At 49.0% G+C, this 12,479-nt stretch overlaps 1 protein-coding gene across 5 annotated transcripts in view; it reads right to left on the bottom strand.

Annotated features, from left to right (window-relative positions):
* ALDH1L1 (aldehyde dehydrogenase 1 family member L1) overlaps positions 1-12,479 on the bottom strand; it is a 79,238-nt gene that overhangs the window by 12,303 nt on the left and 54,456 nt on the right. For all 5 annotated transcript variants that reach the window (XR_007514387.1, XR_007514386.1, XM_049861811.1 and 2 more), the window contains 5 exons: positions 12,348-12,435; positions 9,129-9,222; positions 7,396-7,495; positions 5,874-5,972; positions 2,157-2,322 (listed from right to left, as the gene is read on the bottom strand). Coding sequence is in view for 3 of the 5 variants with exons in the window: in XM_049861811.1 (XP_049717768.1) it covers positions 2,157-2,322; positions 5,874-5,972; positions 7,396-7,495; positions 9,129-9,222; positions 12,348-12,435 (547 nt within the window). In the remaining 2 variants the exon portion in view is untranslated. The remainder of the gene's footprint in view (positions 1-2,156; positions 2,323-5,873; positions 5,973-7,395; positions 7,496-9,128; positions 9,223-12,347; positions 12,436-12,479) is intronic.

The following is a 12,479-nucleotide window of genomic DNA, read 5'->3' as shown; positions in this document are numbered from 1 at the left end:
GCCATCTCTGAGGACAGAAATGTTTTCTGTGACAACTTCTTATCTAGACGCAGGGCCCAGAGGCCCTCGGAGAGCTTTCTGGACTGAGATTCAATTCTGTCTGACTTAGGGAAAACCAAGAGAAATGAAATTTTCTCTATCTCATTTTTAGAAAACAAAAATTAAAAAAAAAAACTTTATAATACAATTAATAAAACATTTTGTATTGTTCATATTTTTAAAACTACAATGTTTAAGATGTGAATTATGTACTAATACATGTTGGTTCGTGTAGTATAGCATTCACTCACTCAACAGTCATTCACTACTGCCTTCTGAGTGCCAGTGGGGACCATGTGGCTGTTCTCTGTCCCTCCCCACCCATCCTCCACTCAGTCTGCCCTGCTCTGCACGCCGGGCTCCTGAACCTTCTGGCTTCTGGGTGAGTTTGGCCAAGAGGTGGCAGCCCCCATTCTACAGCTCTAACCCTTGAGGGGTTCCAGTGACTCCACTCCCTCCTCAGGCCTCTTCAGGGGATGGAAACAAGAGCCCACACTCTTCCTAGTACCTGGGGCCACACCATCCTATTAGTTCCCTTAACCCTGCTCATACCTCTGCATACAATGCCTTTGTTATATTCCCTTCCATTAGCCTTGGCACCAGACTGCCCATATCCTGCTGCAACCCTGACAGAGACACTGCTCCTCGCCTAAGGGGGATTGTGGGGATAAAGAGTTGGAAACACAATGGTTATAAAAACCAAGAACCTAGGACAGAGGGGTGGACTGTGCTTGAGGGTATCAAGAAGACTTCTCCAAGGAGATGTCACTTGAGCTGAATAATGACTTGGAGTTTACCAGGTAGAGAAACAGAGAAAGGGTCTGATAAGCAGAGGAACGGCAAATGCATAGAGAGCCTGGAAACAGGAGAAGTACTCAGAGAGTTAAATACAGTCAGAACTCAGACAGAGAGTTAAATACACTGGCCAAGGGCAAACAAGTTAGAACCAGACCATAAAGGACGTGGGATGTGATGTTGAATAGTTTGAACTTGAGGCCATAAGAGCATGGGTAATTGTTACAGTGTTTTAACAATGGTGGAGATGAAAGTAGACCTCTGGCAGTCGCATAAATAGAGGATTAGAGGTTTAAGAGGTCGCTCAGGAGGCTGCTGGAATGGCCCAGGCAAGCCAGGGTGCAGGGGAGCTGGTGTAATGGTGACAGGGATGTGAAAGAGGCAGGAGCCAAGAAACTGTTCTGGTTTTAACAGAATCAGGCAATCAAAGAAAAATGGTGGATCAAGGAAAGGGAGGAGTCTAGGATTCACTCTTTTTTTCCCTCCTTGGTTCCATCAAGTTGATTGTGCATCTACTCTGTGTGAGGCTTCATGTTAGGCACACAGGGTATATGGGGAAAAGAAAGAAGTGGAGCCTGCTCTGATGGAGTATACATTCTTACAAGGAGGAAACACAATAGTTCACTCCTGTGGCTCCTGTCTTCCGGCTTGGGTAACATGATTAGAGACAGGATTCTAGAGAAGCAGGTTTGTGTCCGGGGGCAGGATGGGATTGGGGGCACCGTGTGGAGGAGATGGATTTCTTATACTCTGAGTGTGAAGAGTCTGGGTGGAGGTGTCCAGTAGGCAGCTAACTATGTGGTCAGGAGGTCTGGGTGTGGTGGAGCCTAGAGGCATATATTTGGGAGAAACTGAGCCATGGAGAGCATGAGATCATCCAGGTAAAGTGTCTACCATGAGAACAGCACCAAGCGAAGGATGGATCTTTGGATATAACAACATTCAAGGGACAGATGCAGAGGGAGTTTCCAGCAAAGAGCAATTGATGAGAAGTAATGGCCAAAGAGGTTGGAAGAAAACCAAGAAATTAAGTGTCGTGGAATTCATGGGAGAACAGAATTTCTTGGATAGTAAATCAAAGCTCAAAACAATAAAGATGAAAATCAGCACTGAGTAAGATTTTCCATTTTGGTAATTTCACCTTGTTATTCCCATACCTGGGCCTGCCAGGCACCTATATATCCATGGTCTATCCCATCCAAGATCTCCAGGTGAGGCCTGGGTCCTGGGTGCCTGACTGTACGGGTACCCAGCCTTCAGAAATCTCACTGGAGCTGGGCAAGAAACCAGAGCCATTATACTTGCAGGCGTGTCCAACTGACCTGGCCGAGGGACTTGATTCCCACCACAGACCAGTGTGGCCCCCTCCTTCACACCACACTGGCAGTATTCAAGCAGCTTCTTGAGGTGGGCTTGGTGGTTCTGAGGCCCGTGGTTGGTGTCTCGGTCTAACGGGTTCCCAATCTTCATCTTCTTCACCTCTTCTACCTGTGGAAAGCCCCCCTTGTCAGCATCATTTCTGACAGTGGTCATCACCTGGCACCTCCCCCATTTCATGCTCTGGGACTGAGCACTGGCTCCTGGGAAGGTCCATACTCCCCATCCTGGCAGTCAGCACCTTCTGTAGCCTGGCTTTAAATCTGCCTTCCAGGCTTGTCTCCAAATATATCCTGTGTGCAAAGGTATAAGCACCCCCAAGAGAGACACAGCCTAGAGTCAGGTGACTGGGAAGTGGGGCTGGCCAGGGATGTGGATGAGTGGAGAAGAGAAGAAGGTGTCTATGACTGGTGCGCAGAGATGGGAGACGGTGTGGGTTTACACCCAGCTCCATGGAGTAGGGGCTCAGCCTGAGGGAGGTCAGAGTGAAAGAAAGTATCTGTACTGGGGGCTCTAGGACGAGCAACACCGTGGGGACAAAGAGGGACAAGGTAGAGTGGAGAGGAGAGGCCTGAGTCTGGATCTCACCCACTCTGCCTCCCATTTCTGCCTGCTTCAAAACCCATCTTCAAAGCCCCCTCCTCCAGGGAGCCTTCTGTCTTGCCTCAGCCAACACAAACATTAGGCTTTGCTTCCTGTCAGCTAAAGATGCTGACCAGGGTCTCCTCAAGGGATGTGACAGAAGATATTACTTAACCGTTCTGGAGCCTGGAATGGGGAGAGTTACAGAATAAATTGAGACTTGGGAGGACGTGTGAGGAAAAAGCACTTAGGTGCACATAATCAGTGGGAGGCTGACTCTGAATCTTCCAGGATTCAGGCTAGAGACAGCCTCTCCCACTTCGCCATCTCTCTCCCAGGCTCCTTCCTCAGTTTCCTCCTACTTCCTGTATGAACTCACACAAGGTCATCTCTGCTCTCATTCAGGCCACACCACTATCAGGATTCAATGGCCTCCTCCACTCTCACAGCAGGACCATTCTTTCCCCTCCTTACAAACCCTAATTTGATGCAGGAGGAAGCCAAGCACCCCAGGACTGCCTTCTGCCCCTTCCCACCAGGTCTTGTGGAAGGAGTCCCCATCCTGGTACCAAGCCCCTTGCTTGCTGTCTGTCCTCTGCCCCTGCCTTGGGGGCCCATGCTGTCCCCCAGGCTCCCCAGGATGCAGGGAGCCCCTCACCCACTCCCCTGGATGCCTATCTCACTGTCTTCATCTGCCTTTTCCCTGAGAATTGTCCCTGGGATTCTGGCTCCTGCTGTCACCTGGCAACTCACTTGCAGACCCCTGAGGAGAACCACTGCCTGCCGAGCTCCAGTCTCACCCAAACACAGCCTGCTCAGGGACCACCGCTGTGCCTACCTCCTCTCCAACCAGCTCTGGGGTTGCCCTCAGGTCGAGCTCTGTGCTGGGCCTTGTCACAGAGACAGGATAGCTCAGCCAGGCTGGTCAACTCCCTAACTTTGGGAGGCTATAAAAATGGACACCTTTCTTTGCAGCTCCCCCATCAAGAGTTGGAGCCTATTTCTCCACTCCTTGAATCTGGTTGGCCTGTGGCTGGCTTTGGCAATACAATGTGGCAGCTTCTAAGCCAATGCCTCAAGAGGCCCTGAAACTTCTACTTTCAGTCCTGGGACCCCTGCCACTGAACAAATGGAGAAAGAAGGACCACATGGAACAAAATGTGCTGTCCCCATTGTTATGGCTTGAATTGTGTTTCCCAAAAAGATATGCTGAAGTCCTAACCCCTGTACCTGTGAATGTGACCTTGTTTGGGGAAATAATCTTTTTCTTTGCAGATGTTATCAGTTAACCACATCATACCAGAGTAGGGTGGGTCCTAATCCTAGTCCCTTCTTAAAAAACCAGCTGCTGTCAAATCAATTCCAACCCATAGTGATCCTATAGGACAGAGCAGAACTGCCCCATAACGTTTCCAAGGAGCAGCTGGTGGATTCAACCTGCTGACCTTTTGATTCAAACAGTAGAGGCAGATGCATCCAGAAGCAGCAAAAAACTGCCAAGGATTGCTGGCAACTACCAGAAGCTAGGAGAGGTATGGACAGTTTGTCTCCCAGAGCCTTTGAAAGGAATCAGAAGGACTGATGTACTGGGTCTGGACTGCTAGCATCGAGAACCGTGAGAAAGTAAATTTCTGTAATTTTAAGCCACTCACTTTGTGGTATTTTGTTATGGCAGCTCAGGGAAACCAAGACATCACTGAGCCACTGACACCCACCAGCCCCAGAAGACCTGGCCACTAACTGCAGGTGCATAAGCAAGGTCAGGGGGGTCAGGCACTAGCCCAGAATCAAGCCAAAAACCAAACCCACTGCCGTTGAGTCAATTCCGACTCATAGCAACCCTACAGGACAGAGTAGAGCTGCCCCATAGGGTTTCCAAGGAGTGGCTGATGGATTTGAACTGCCGAGCCAGGAATAGTGAGCTAAACAAACAGCTGTTATTCCAAGTCACTAAGTTTTGAGGTAGTTTGTTACACAGCAAAAGCTAATTGTTACACGCCCTTCTAGAAAGCCCTTCTTTCCACACTGCCTTTGTATTTTTGCCCATTATTCAAGCTCCAGTACCAAGCCCTCTTCTCAGGAGCTCTTTCCCAACACCCTCCCGCCCTAAGGACAGCTCAGAACAATGCTGTCTTTTTCCTGACCTCCTAAGCACATCTGCTGGAATCAGATTCTGCTCAGAGTTCCTCACCCCCTGGGGTCACTGATGGATCAGGGACCCACGTCATGTCAACCACCATCCTTCCCCACCACTTCTTTTCACAGAGTAGGTGGGGATACTTAGTTCCCTCTCTGGGCCTATGTTGTATGGATGTAAAGTTAGAGCCCCCACCATGTTTTGAGGCTGATTAGAAAGAATGAAGCCCTCCCTTAGAGAAACTGAGGAGACAGACATTAAGGACATTCCTGGGATGTAGGTGAAGATTCACGGTCCCCGACACCAGCCTCACATGCTCTTCTGGGATTTGGTTAAATAAACCAGTAAATCCAGTGGGGATGCTGTTTGGTGCCCCACCCAGGTCCCCTTTACCTGTGGGGCCTCCCTCTCCCCCGGTGATGTGAGAATTCGTCTCTGGAGAATTGCCCTCCACCGATGGGTGCTCCCTCCTGCACTTGTGGACAGGCCATAGTCAATAACTGACTGATATGGGGTACAAAGGACAGGGCCTTGACCAAGGGGTATGCTCCTGCAGTGTAAGTCAGGCTCTGGAGCCCCAGTGGTTCTAGACTCACCTAAGACCATGTCCTTGCCTCTGCCTCTCTCCTGTCTTGTCCTGCCTCACCCCCGCCCTCACAGGCCTCCCCAGGAGCTTGTTTGCACTTGCACCTCAATTTCTGTCCAGGGCCCCGACATAAGACATTTGCCTTTTGGTTACGTCCACTGGAGCTAAGTTGCTGTTGCTTGTTGAAATAATAAAGACTTAGAACAACTTCCCCCAGGGTCACCTGACCCTGGTGAACAGTGCTCCTGAGGGTGGAACACAAGCCCTCCTGCCCCAGCCCTCCCGCCATCACCTCTACCTCAGGCCACTGTCCAGGTGAACCAGCAGCTCTGAGATCCTGCGGCAGGCAAGACTTACCACTTTCTGCACAAACTGGTCATGGATGGAGTCCTCCACAAAGAGCCGGCCAGCCGCAATGCAGTTCTCTCCTTTGTTGAAGAACACAGAGCTCATCCCCTGTGGTGCATGGGCATAGTGCTGGATTAGGGCCCCACATGGGCTCAGGGAACCCTTCTTACAGGGGAGGGTAGGCACACCATGTGCTGACAACCCGCCACATACCAGGCCTGCTGGCACTGGCGTGCAGATGCCATGCAGGGCTCCCTTCACCCTGAGTAGTGGAACGAGAAGTGACAGGGTGCAGCTATGAGGCCACCTGCAAGAGGGCGGCAGAACTGAGCCCTGACCATCACTGTCCATGCTGTAGGGAATTGGGAACAGAGCCAGTGGACCCCAGGGCTGCTGCAGAGACCTCCGTGCACACTGGGTGAGCTTCCTGGAGTGGCCCACCATTTGTCAGCCTGAGGGGCCAAGGCCAGTTCGGTCATGGTGGGAGCAGCAGGGTGATGGACAGAGGGAGGGATGAAGGCAGGAAGGACACTCCGGTCCAGCAAGGCCTGAGGGAACCTCTTCAGGAGTCAGTCCCAGTGTCCTCTAAGAGGACCAGTGAGCTCAGGAGACCTGTCTGGGAAGTTGGGGAAGACAGAGCAGGTGGCTCTGGATGGAGTGGCTCTCCTGGAAGTGGGGACTGTGCAGCACCCCCATGACATGACCAGGCCTGTGGCTCAGGGCAGGGGTGCAGTGGTTTCAGCCTTGGCCCTGGGGCCAAGACCCTAGTCTTGCCTTTCTTGGTCTCCTCATCTATTGAGGCTGTGCTCCCTTTCATATCCACACCAGGGTGTCATATTGTCCTCCAAGACAGAGTGTGACTTGGGGAGGTAGGGTCTGTTGGGGCACGTGGTTGAACGTGGCCTTATTGGTTGACTCCAATAGGAGTGGAGAGAGGGACCAAAGCATAGTAAAAGTAATAACAGTGACGGTAAGAACAACGATTAACATGTATTTGGCCCTGCCATGGGCCAGGCATTGGCAGCCATATTCATTCATTTAGTCGCCATAACAGCCCATAAGGTTGTATGGTTATTACTCCTATTGTACAGGTCAGAGCACTGAGGCCAGAAAGGTTAAGTGACTTGTCCAAGGCTTCCCAGCTAGAAAGTGGGGGAGCTGATCAGGCGTGGGAGTGGGAGGACATAGGCAACAGAGTTGCTGTTTGTAGTCCTGCTCAACATTCTGGCTTGCTTTGCTATGGGACAGGAAGTGTCACCATATTTGTTTCAGAACAGAGCACCATGGTTTATGTGTCCCATTTCCAGGGACTGTGTCTGATTCAGGGATTTGTACATCTTGGGGATTACTTTTTGGAGGGACACATGTCATTCCTTGCTTCATGGCCCCCTTCCTACCATGCTACTCTTGTGGTGACCCCACGGGCTCTTTCACATTTGAGGTTTTGTGGAATGTGCCAAGTTTTATTGTGGAATCAGAGAAAGGTGCACCACCCCTCCACCCAGTCGGCCTCCTCCAGGCCCACCCTCACCATCTGCACAGCCTTGTTCAGGTCACAGTCAGCAAAGATGATAAGGGGTGACTTTCCACCCAGCTCCAAGGAGACCTTCTTCACGTTACTTAGGGCACAGCTGGAAGGAGCAGAGGGGTTGGTGTGGGATGAGCTCAGGAGGCCTCCCAGGTGGAGACCCCAGGGCAGATCCACAGTATGCTTCAGAATGGAGGGAGTCAAATGGAAACTGGCCACCACACCCCCAGTGCCCTCCCTTCCTCTGTCACTGCTGATTTCCCCTTCCCTCTCCCCTGGATCACTCTTTCCCCACACCCAGGTATGCTCCCAACTCAGGGCCTTGCTCTTACTGTCCCCCTTCCCACTCTGCCTCCCCCCATCCCTCCTCATCTGAATGGCTCTTCCCTCAAATGCCTGCACACCTCAGCTCCTTGCTTCCTTCAGGTTTCTGCTCAAGTATCACCTTCCCAGGGTGCCTGCTGTGTTTCCCACCTCCCTCCACTGCATACTTTCTCCCCTGTTCCCTGAGCTGGGTGTGCATTTATTGTCTGACACTTAAAAAAAAAAAATTTTTTTTTTTCTCCCTATGCTTGGGCGTCATCCCCCAGGGCAGGGATGTGTCTCTGTTCCTCCCTGCTGTATTCCCAGGGCCCAGAACAGCGCCTGGCATGCAGCTAGCATTCAATAAATGTTGCTGGATGGAAAACTCAACAACAGAATCATCACCCAGTTGTTGCAGCCGTGATGGTTGCAAAAGCTTCATTGTCTCATTTGTAGAAAGAGGCTGGAGTTTCCTTCATGACACATCAACAGGCAAGAAATGCACTTTAAACTGTCTTCTGAGGGGTGCTCTGTCACCCGGCCAGCACTGGCTTTGGGGGGCACACATGGGGAGGGGCCTCTGCTCAGGAGGCCTTGGCTCCCTGATTCTGAGAAGATGAAGCTACAGAGCCTCCCAGCTGCCCTACTTCCTCCTCTTCTTCTGCTATGCAGACCAGAGCCACAGAATCCAGCAAACTACTTTCACTGAACTGATGGGGAAACTGAGGACTGGAGAGGAGGTGACTTGGCTCAGATCACATCCTGAATGAGCGACAGAGGCAGAAGTATAACCCCAGTTGTTGAGGCCAAAGTCCCAGGAATAAAAGATGAGATGTTCTAGATCAGTGCTGCCCAATCACAGGTGAAATTGACTTTAATAATATATTTTATATAACTCAATATATAAAAAAGTTATCATTTCAACTTGAATCACTATAAAAATCATTAATGAAATACTTAACATTTTTTTTCATGCTAAATTTTCAAAGAAGCCCTGATGGCACAGCAGTTAAGAGTGGCTGCTCACCAAAAGGTTGGCAGCTAGAATCTATCAGCTGCTCCCTGGAAACTCTATGGGGCAGTTTTACTCTGCCCTATAGGGCCGGTATGAGTCAGAATTGACTCATTGGCAATGGGTTTGGTTTTAAGTTTTCAAAATCTGGTGTGTATGTTACACTCACAGTCTCGTGGATCCATGCACAGACCCTCATTGATCTCATTGTGATCCTCAGAGCAAGCAGCACAGGCCTCACCAAAGAGCTTGCAAGAAATGCAGAATCTCAGCCCTCACACCACACAGAATCTGCACGCATTCAAGTTTGGGAAGCACAATCCAAATCACATGACGACATTATCCACTTCCAGACACTGTAACCCGAGGTCAGAGTTTCTAGGGCCGAGCATGGCCTCTCCCCACTTCCCCAGGCACATACCTTTTCATGATATGCTTTCCCACCTCTGTGGAACCTGTGAACCCAATTTTCCTCACATCAGGATGGTCCGAGAGTCTCTGGCCAACCAGGGAGCCTGTGGAGTGGGGGTGGGCGGCAGTTAGGGTGGCCTTCGTTGTGCTGGGTGGGGAGGCGTGTGCCCAGCCCTCACATGTGCATGCTCAGAGGGCCAGAGCTCTGCTGTGCTTCTTGGGCCTAGTGCCATTGAAGCATATGGCTCGTTGTTCCCCACGTGACTTCCCACCTACTGGGGAGGTCACACAGTCTTTCTGCTCTCAGGGTCCCCAGCAGAGACACAAGGATGCCTGGCCAGGCCTATGGGGAAGTGGTGTCCTGAGCATCACAGACTACAAAGGCCTATCCTCTCGGGTTGAGCCTGCCTGGGAGAGGAGTGGGCCTTGGGAAGCTTGGCTCATGACCCATCCCACCCCATGCCCCCCTCAGGCCACTCAGTGCCCTGCACACCCCCCACCACCCCACGAGGCTAAATCCTGTCCAGCTCTCAGGCCTCAATTTCAATGCCACTTCAGGGCGGGCTTCCCTGGCATTGCCTCCACGTAGACTCAACACCTCCTCTGATTTAATCTTTCCCTTCTGATAACTCTTTCCTCTTTTGGCTTCTGCTTCTGTACTCTCCTTATTTCCCACCTACTTCTTGACTCCCTTTTTCCATCTCATTGCTCATTGCTTTTCCTCTATCCAACCTTAAAATACCCAAGTGTTCCTGCTCCATCCTGGGCCCTCTTCTCAATTACACTGTCTCTTCAGCTGATCTCAGCCAGGCCCAAGTCTTCAAATAACACCTTTATGCAGTCATCCCCTAAATCTGTAGCTCCAGCTAAGCTCCACTGGGATCCAGGCCAGTTGTCAGTGTGGTACAGAAAGGCAGCGCAGGCCTCACCCAAGAACTTGCCCACTTGACATCTCCACTTGAATGTCTTCAAATTCAACGTACTTGAAACTGAAGACTTAGTCTTTTCCTCACACCTGATCCTCCTCTAGGGCTCTCCATTTCAATAAAACAGGCCCTCATGTTAAGAACCTGGGAGTCATTCCTGACACCTCACTTCCCATGTCCCATTAACCAGCCAGTCCTGGTGCTCCTATCTCTATCTGTTCCCTCCATCTCCACGGTTCCCCCAAGCCCAAGCTTTTAAAACTGCACGTGCCCAGGCCCAGCCTGTGAAGGTTCTGGTTCAGTAGGCTTGGAGTGGGACCTTTCCATCCTCTCTCTCTAGAAATTTAAAGCTCAACAAGGGATTCTGACACTAACCCCATTCCACTACCTCCCTGTTAAAAATAATTGTTTTAGGCTATCTAAAAAATGTTTACAGAAAAGTATCGCATATCAGATCATAAGGAAATTCTCCATTTTAGAAAGCAGAAATTTTACAGGCTGTAGGGTCTCTATGGGTTGGAATTAGCTCGATGGCAATGACATAATAAAATCTCTGATCATGGTATAATAAAACTATAAGAGCAAAATTATAGACAAACGAACAAAAAAACACTAAGAAATGTTTTAATCTCCTTTCTTACTGGGTCAGAGAAGAGATCCAAAATACAGTTGAAACATCTTATTTAGAAATAACAAAAACATGAGCACAATCTATTCAAAAGATGTGATGTAGGAGTGCACTTCAGAAATGCCAATGTGAGGAGCCCCAGGGAAGCAACTACATAACTGGTGAAAATGATAAAAATACAACAACCATTTAAAGTCTCTGGAAATTGTCCTAAGGGCATATAGCACATGAAGAAACATTTATTCAAGAAAATCTCCTATATCTAGGTAAGAAGACTGAGAGTCTGTGGCACTTGAGCCCCTACCTGCTCCCTCCCCGCTGACCACCTTTTTTTTTTGCAGCTGGAAGGAAGCTTCACTCCAGGAAGGTGTGGACAAGAAGATAGAGCCCCTTCTCCCCTCAGATCCCAATCAAGGGATATGATATCTCACCAGGAGGGGCAGTTGCAACTCCCAAGTTGCATAGGCTAAATTTCTGATGAGTATGGGTGAGATTTGGGGAGGGGAGTTCCCTTCCTCTACATACAAGTCCGAGGCTCTACCCCTGGCACAGCAGGCCGAGAATACTGGGATTTCATCAGCCTAGCACTTGATGTTCATAGGGCTCAGTGCCCAAAGAGTGGCTCAGAGATTTTACCCAAAGGGAGAGGCTGCTGGAAAGAACTGAGAGCTCTCCTCAAAGGAACTGCCTTCATTTGAAACTGAGGGGAAGTTCAAGTCCAAGGGCACTCTCAAAAACAATGGAGATTTGGGGGTAAGCAATTAAGAGGAGCTGGTATCTATGAGAGCAAGAAACTAAATCAAAACAGACTTTAAAACAAAACAAAAAAATTACTAGAGATAAATAGGGACATTTTATAAGGATAACAAGGTCAATCAAAGGTAAGAGGTGTCACCAAGGCTCTCTAAATGCTTTCCTTGTTTAAGCCATAAAAAAGAAAAATCAATGAACTAAGCTTTCCACTCAAAAATGTACCAAAAATAAAATAAAACAAACGCACAGGGACTCAGTAGGTAAGGGAATAATAATGATAAAAGCAGAAAAAATAAAAACAAAACAGATAAACAATAAAAAAAGGAATGGGTAAATTAACCCAAAAGCTGTTTGTTTATTTGTTTTGGGGGGCACAAAAAAGAAATTTAATCAATTTAAAAAAGGAGAGAAAAAAATAGACAGCATAAAGGATATATCATAACAATCAGAAGGAGAGTAAAAAAGATCAACATATTATAAAAATTATTATACACAACTCTATGCCAATATATTTAAAAAAAACTACACAAAAAAAAAAAGAACAACTCTTCCCATACACTGGACCACTAACCATGGAAGAAACTACGAAAGCAATTAACATACAACCTTTCCAAATGCTCTAAGCCTAGAATGTTCTACAGTTAAATCCTCTCAGATTTTCAAGGGCAGATTATTCCAAAGATAGGTAATTTATTCCAGAGCATACATATGCATACAAAAAATGAGAAACATTCGGGGATTTGTTCCCACCATGGGTGAGGTCCTCCTTCTCTATTAGGTTGGCCAACTCCACTGGCTTTGTCCCAGGTTGCTGGGCCCTCAAGGTAAGGTACCCAGCAGGCCCTGTTCTGACCCAGTGTACCTGCCTTCATCTGGAGCCCTAGATCCCCCTGACACCCATGCTCCCACCCACAGCCTTTACCAGATCCAGGGAGGATGTTGATCACGCCCTTGGGGATGCCAGCCTTTACTGTCAGCTCTGCAAACTTCAAGGCCGTGAGTGGGGTCACCTAGGAAAAGAAAAGGAAAGAAGATTGGGTAAAGACAGACTGAT

This window comes from Elephas maximus, chromosome 20 (genome assembly GCF_024166365.1).
Source record: "Elephas maximus indicus isolate mEleMax1 chromosome 20, mEleMax1 primary haplotype, whole genome shotgun sequence".
Taxonomy (NCBI): Eukaryota; Metazoa; Chordata; class Mammalia; order Proboscidea; family Elephantidae; genus Elephas; species Elephas maximus.
This window is presented reverse-complemented; position numbering and strand designations above follow the sequence as displayed.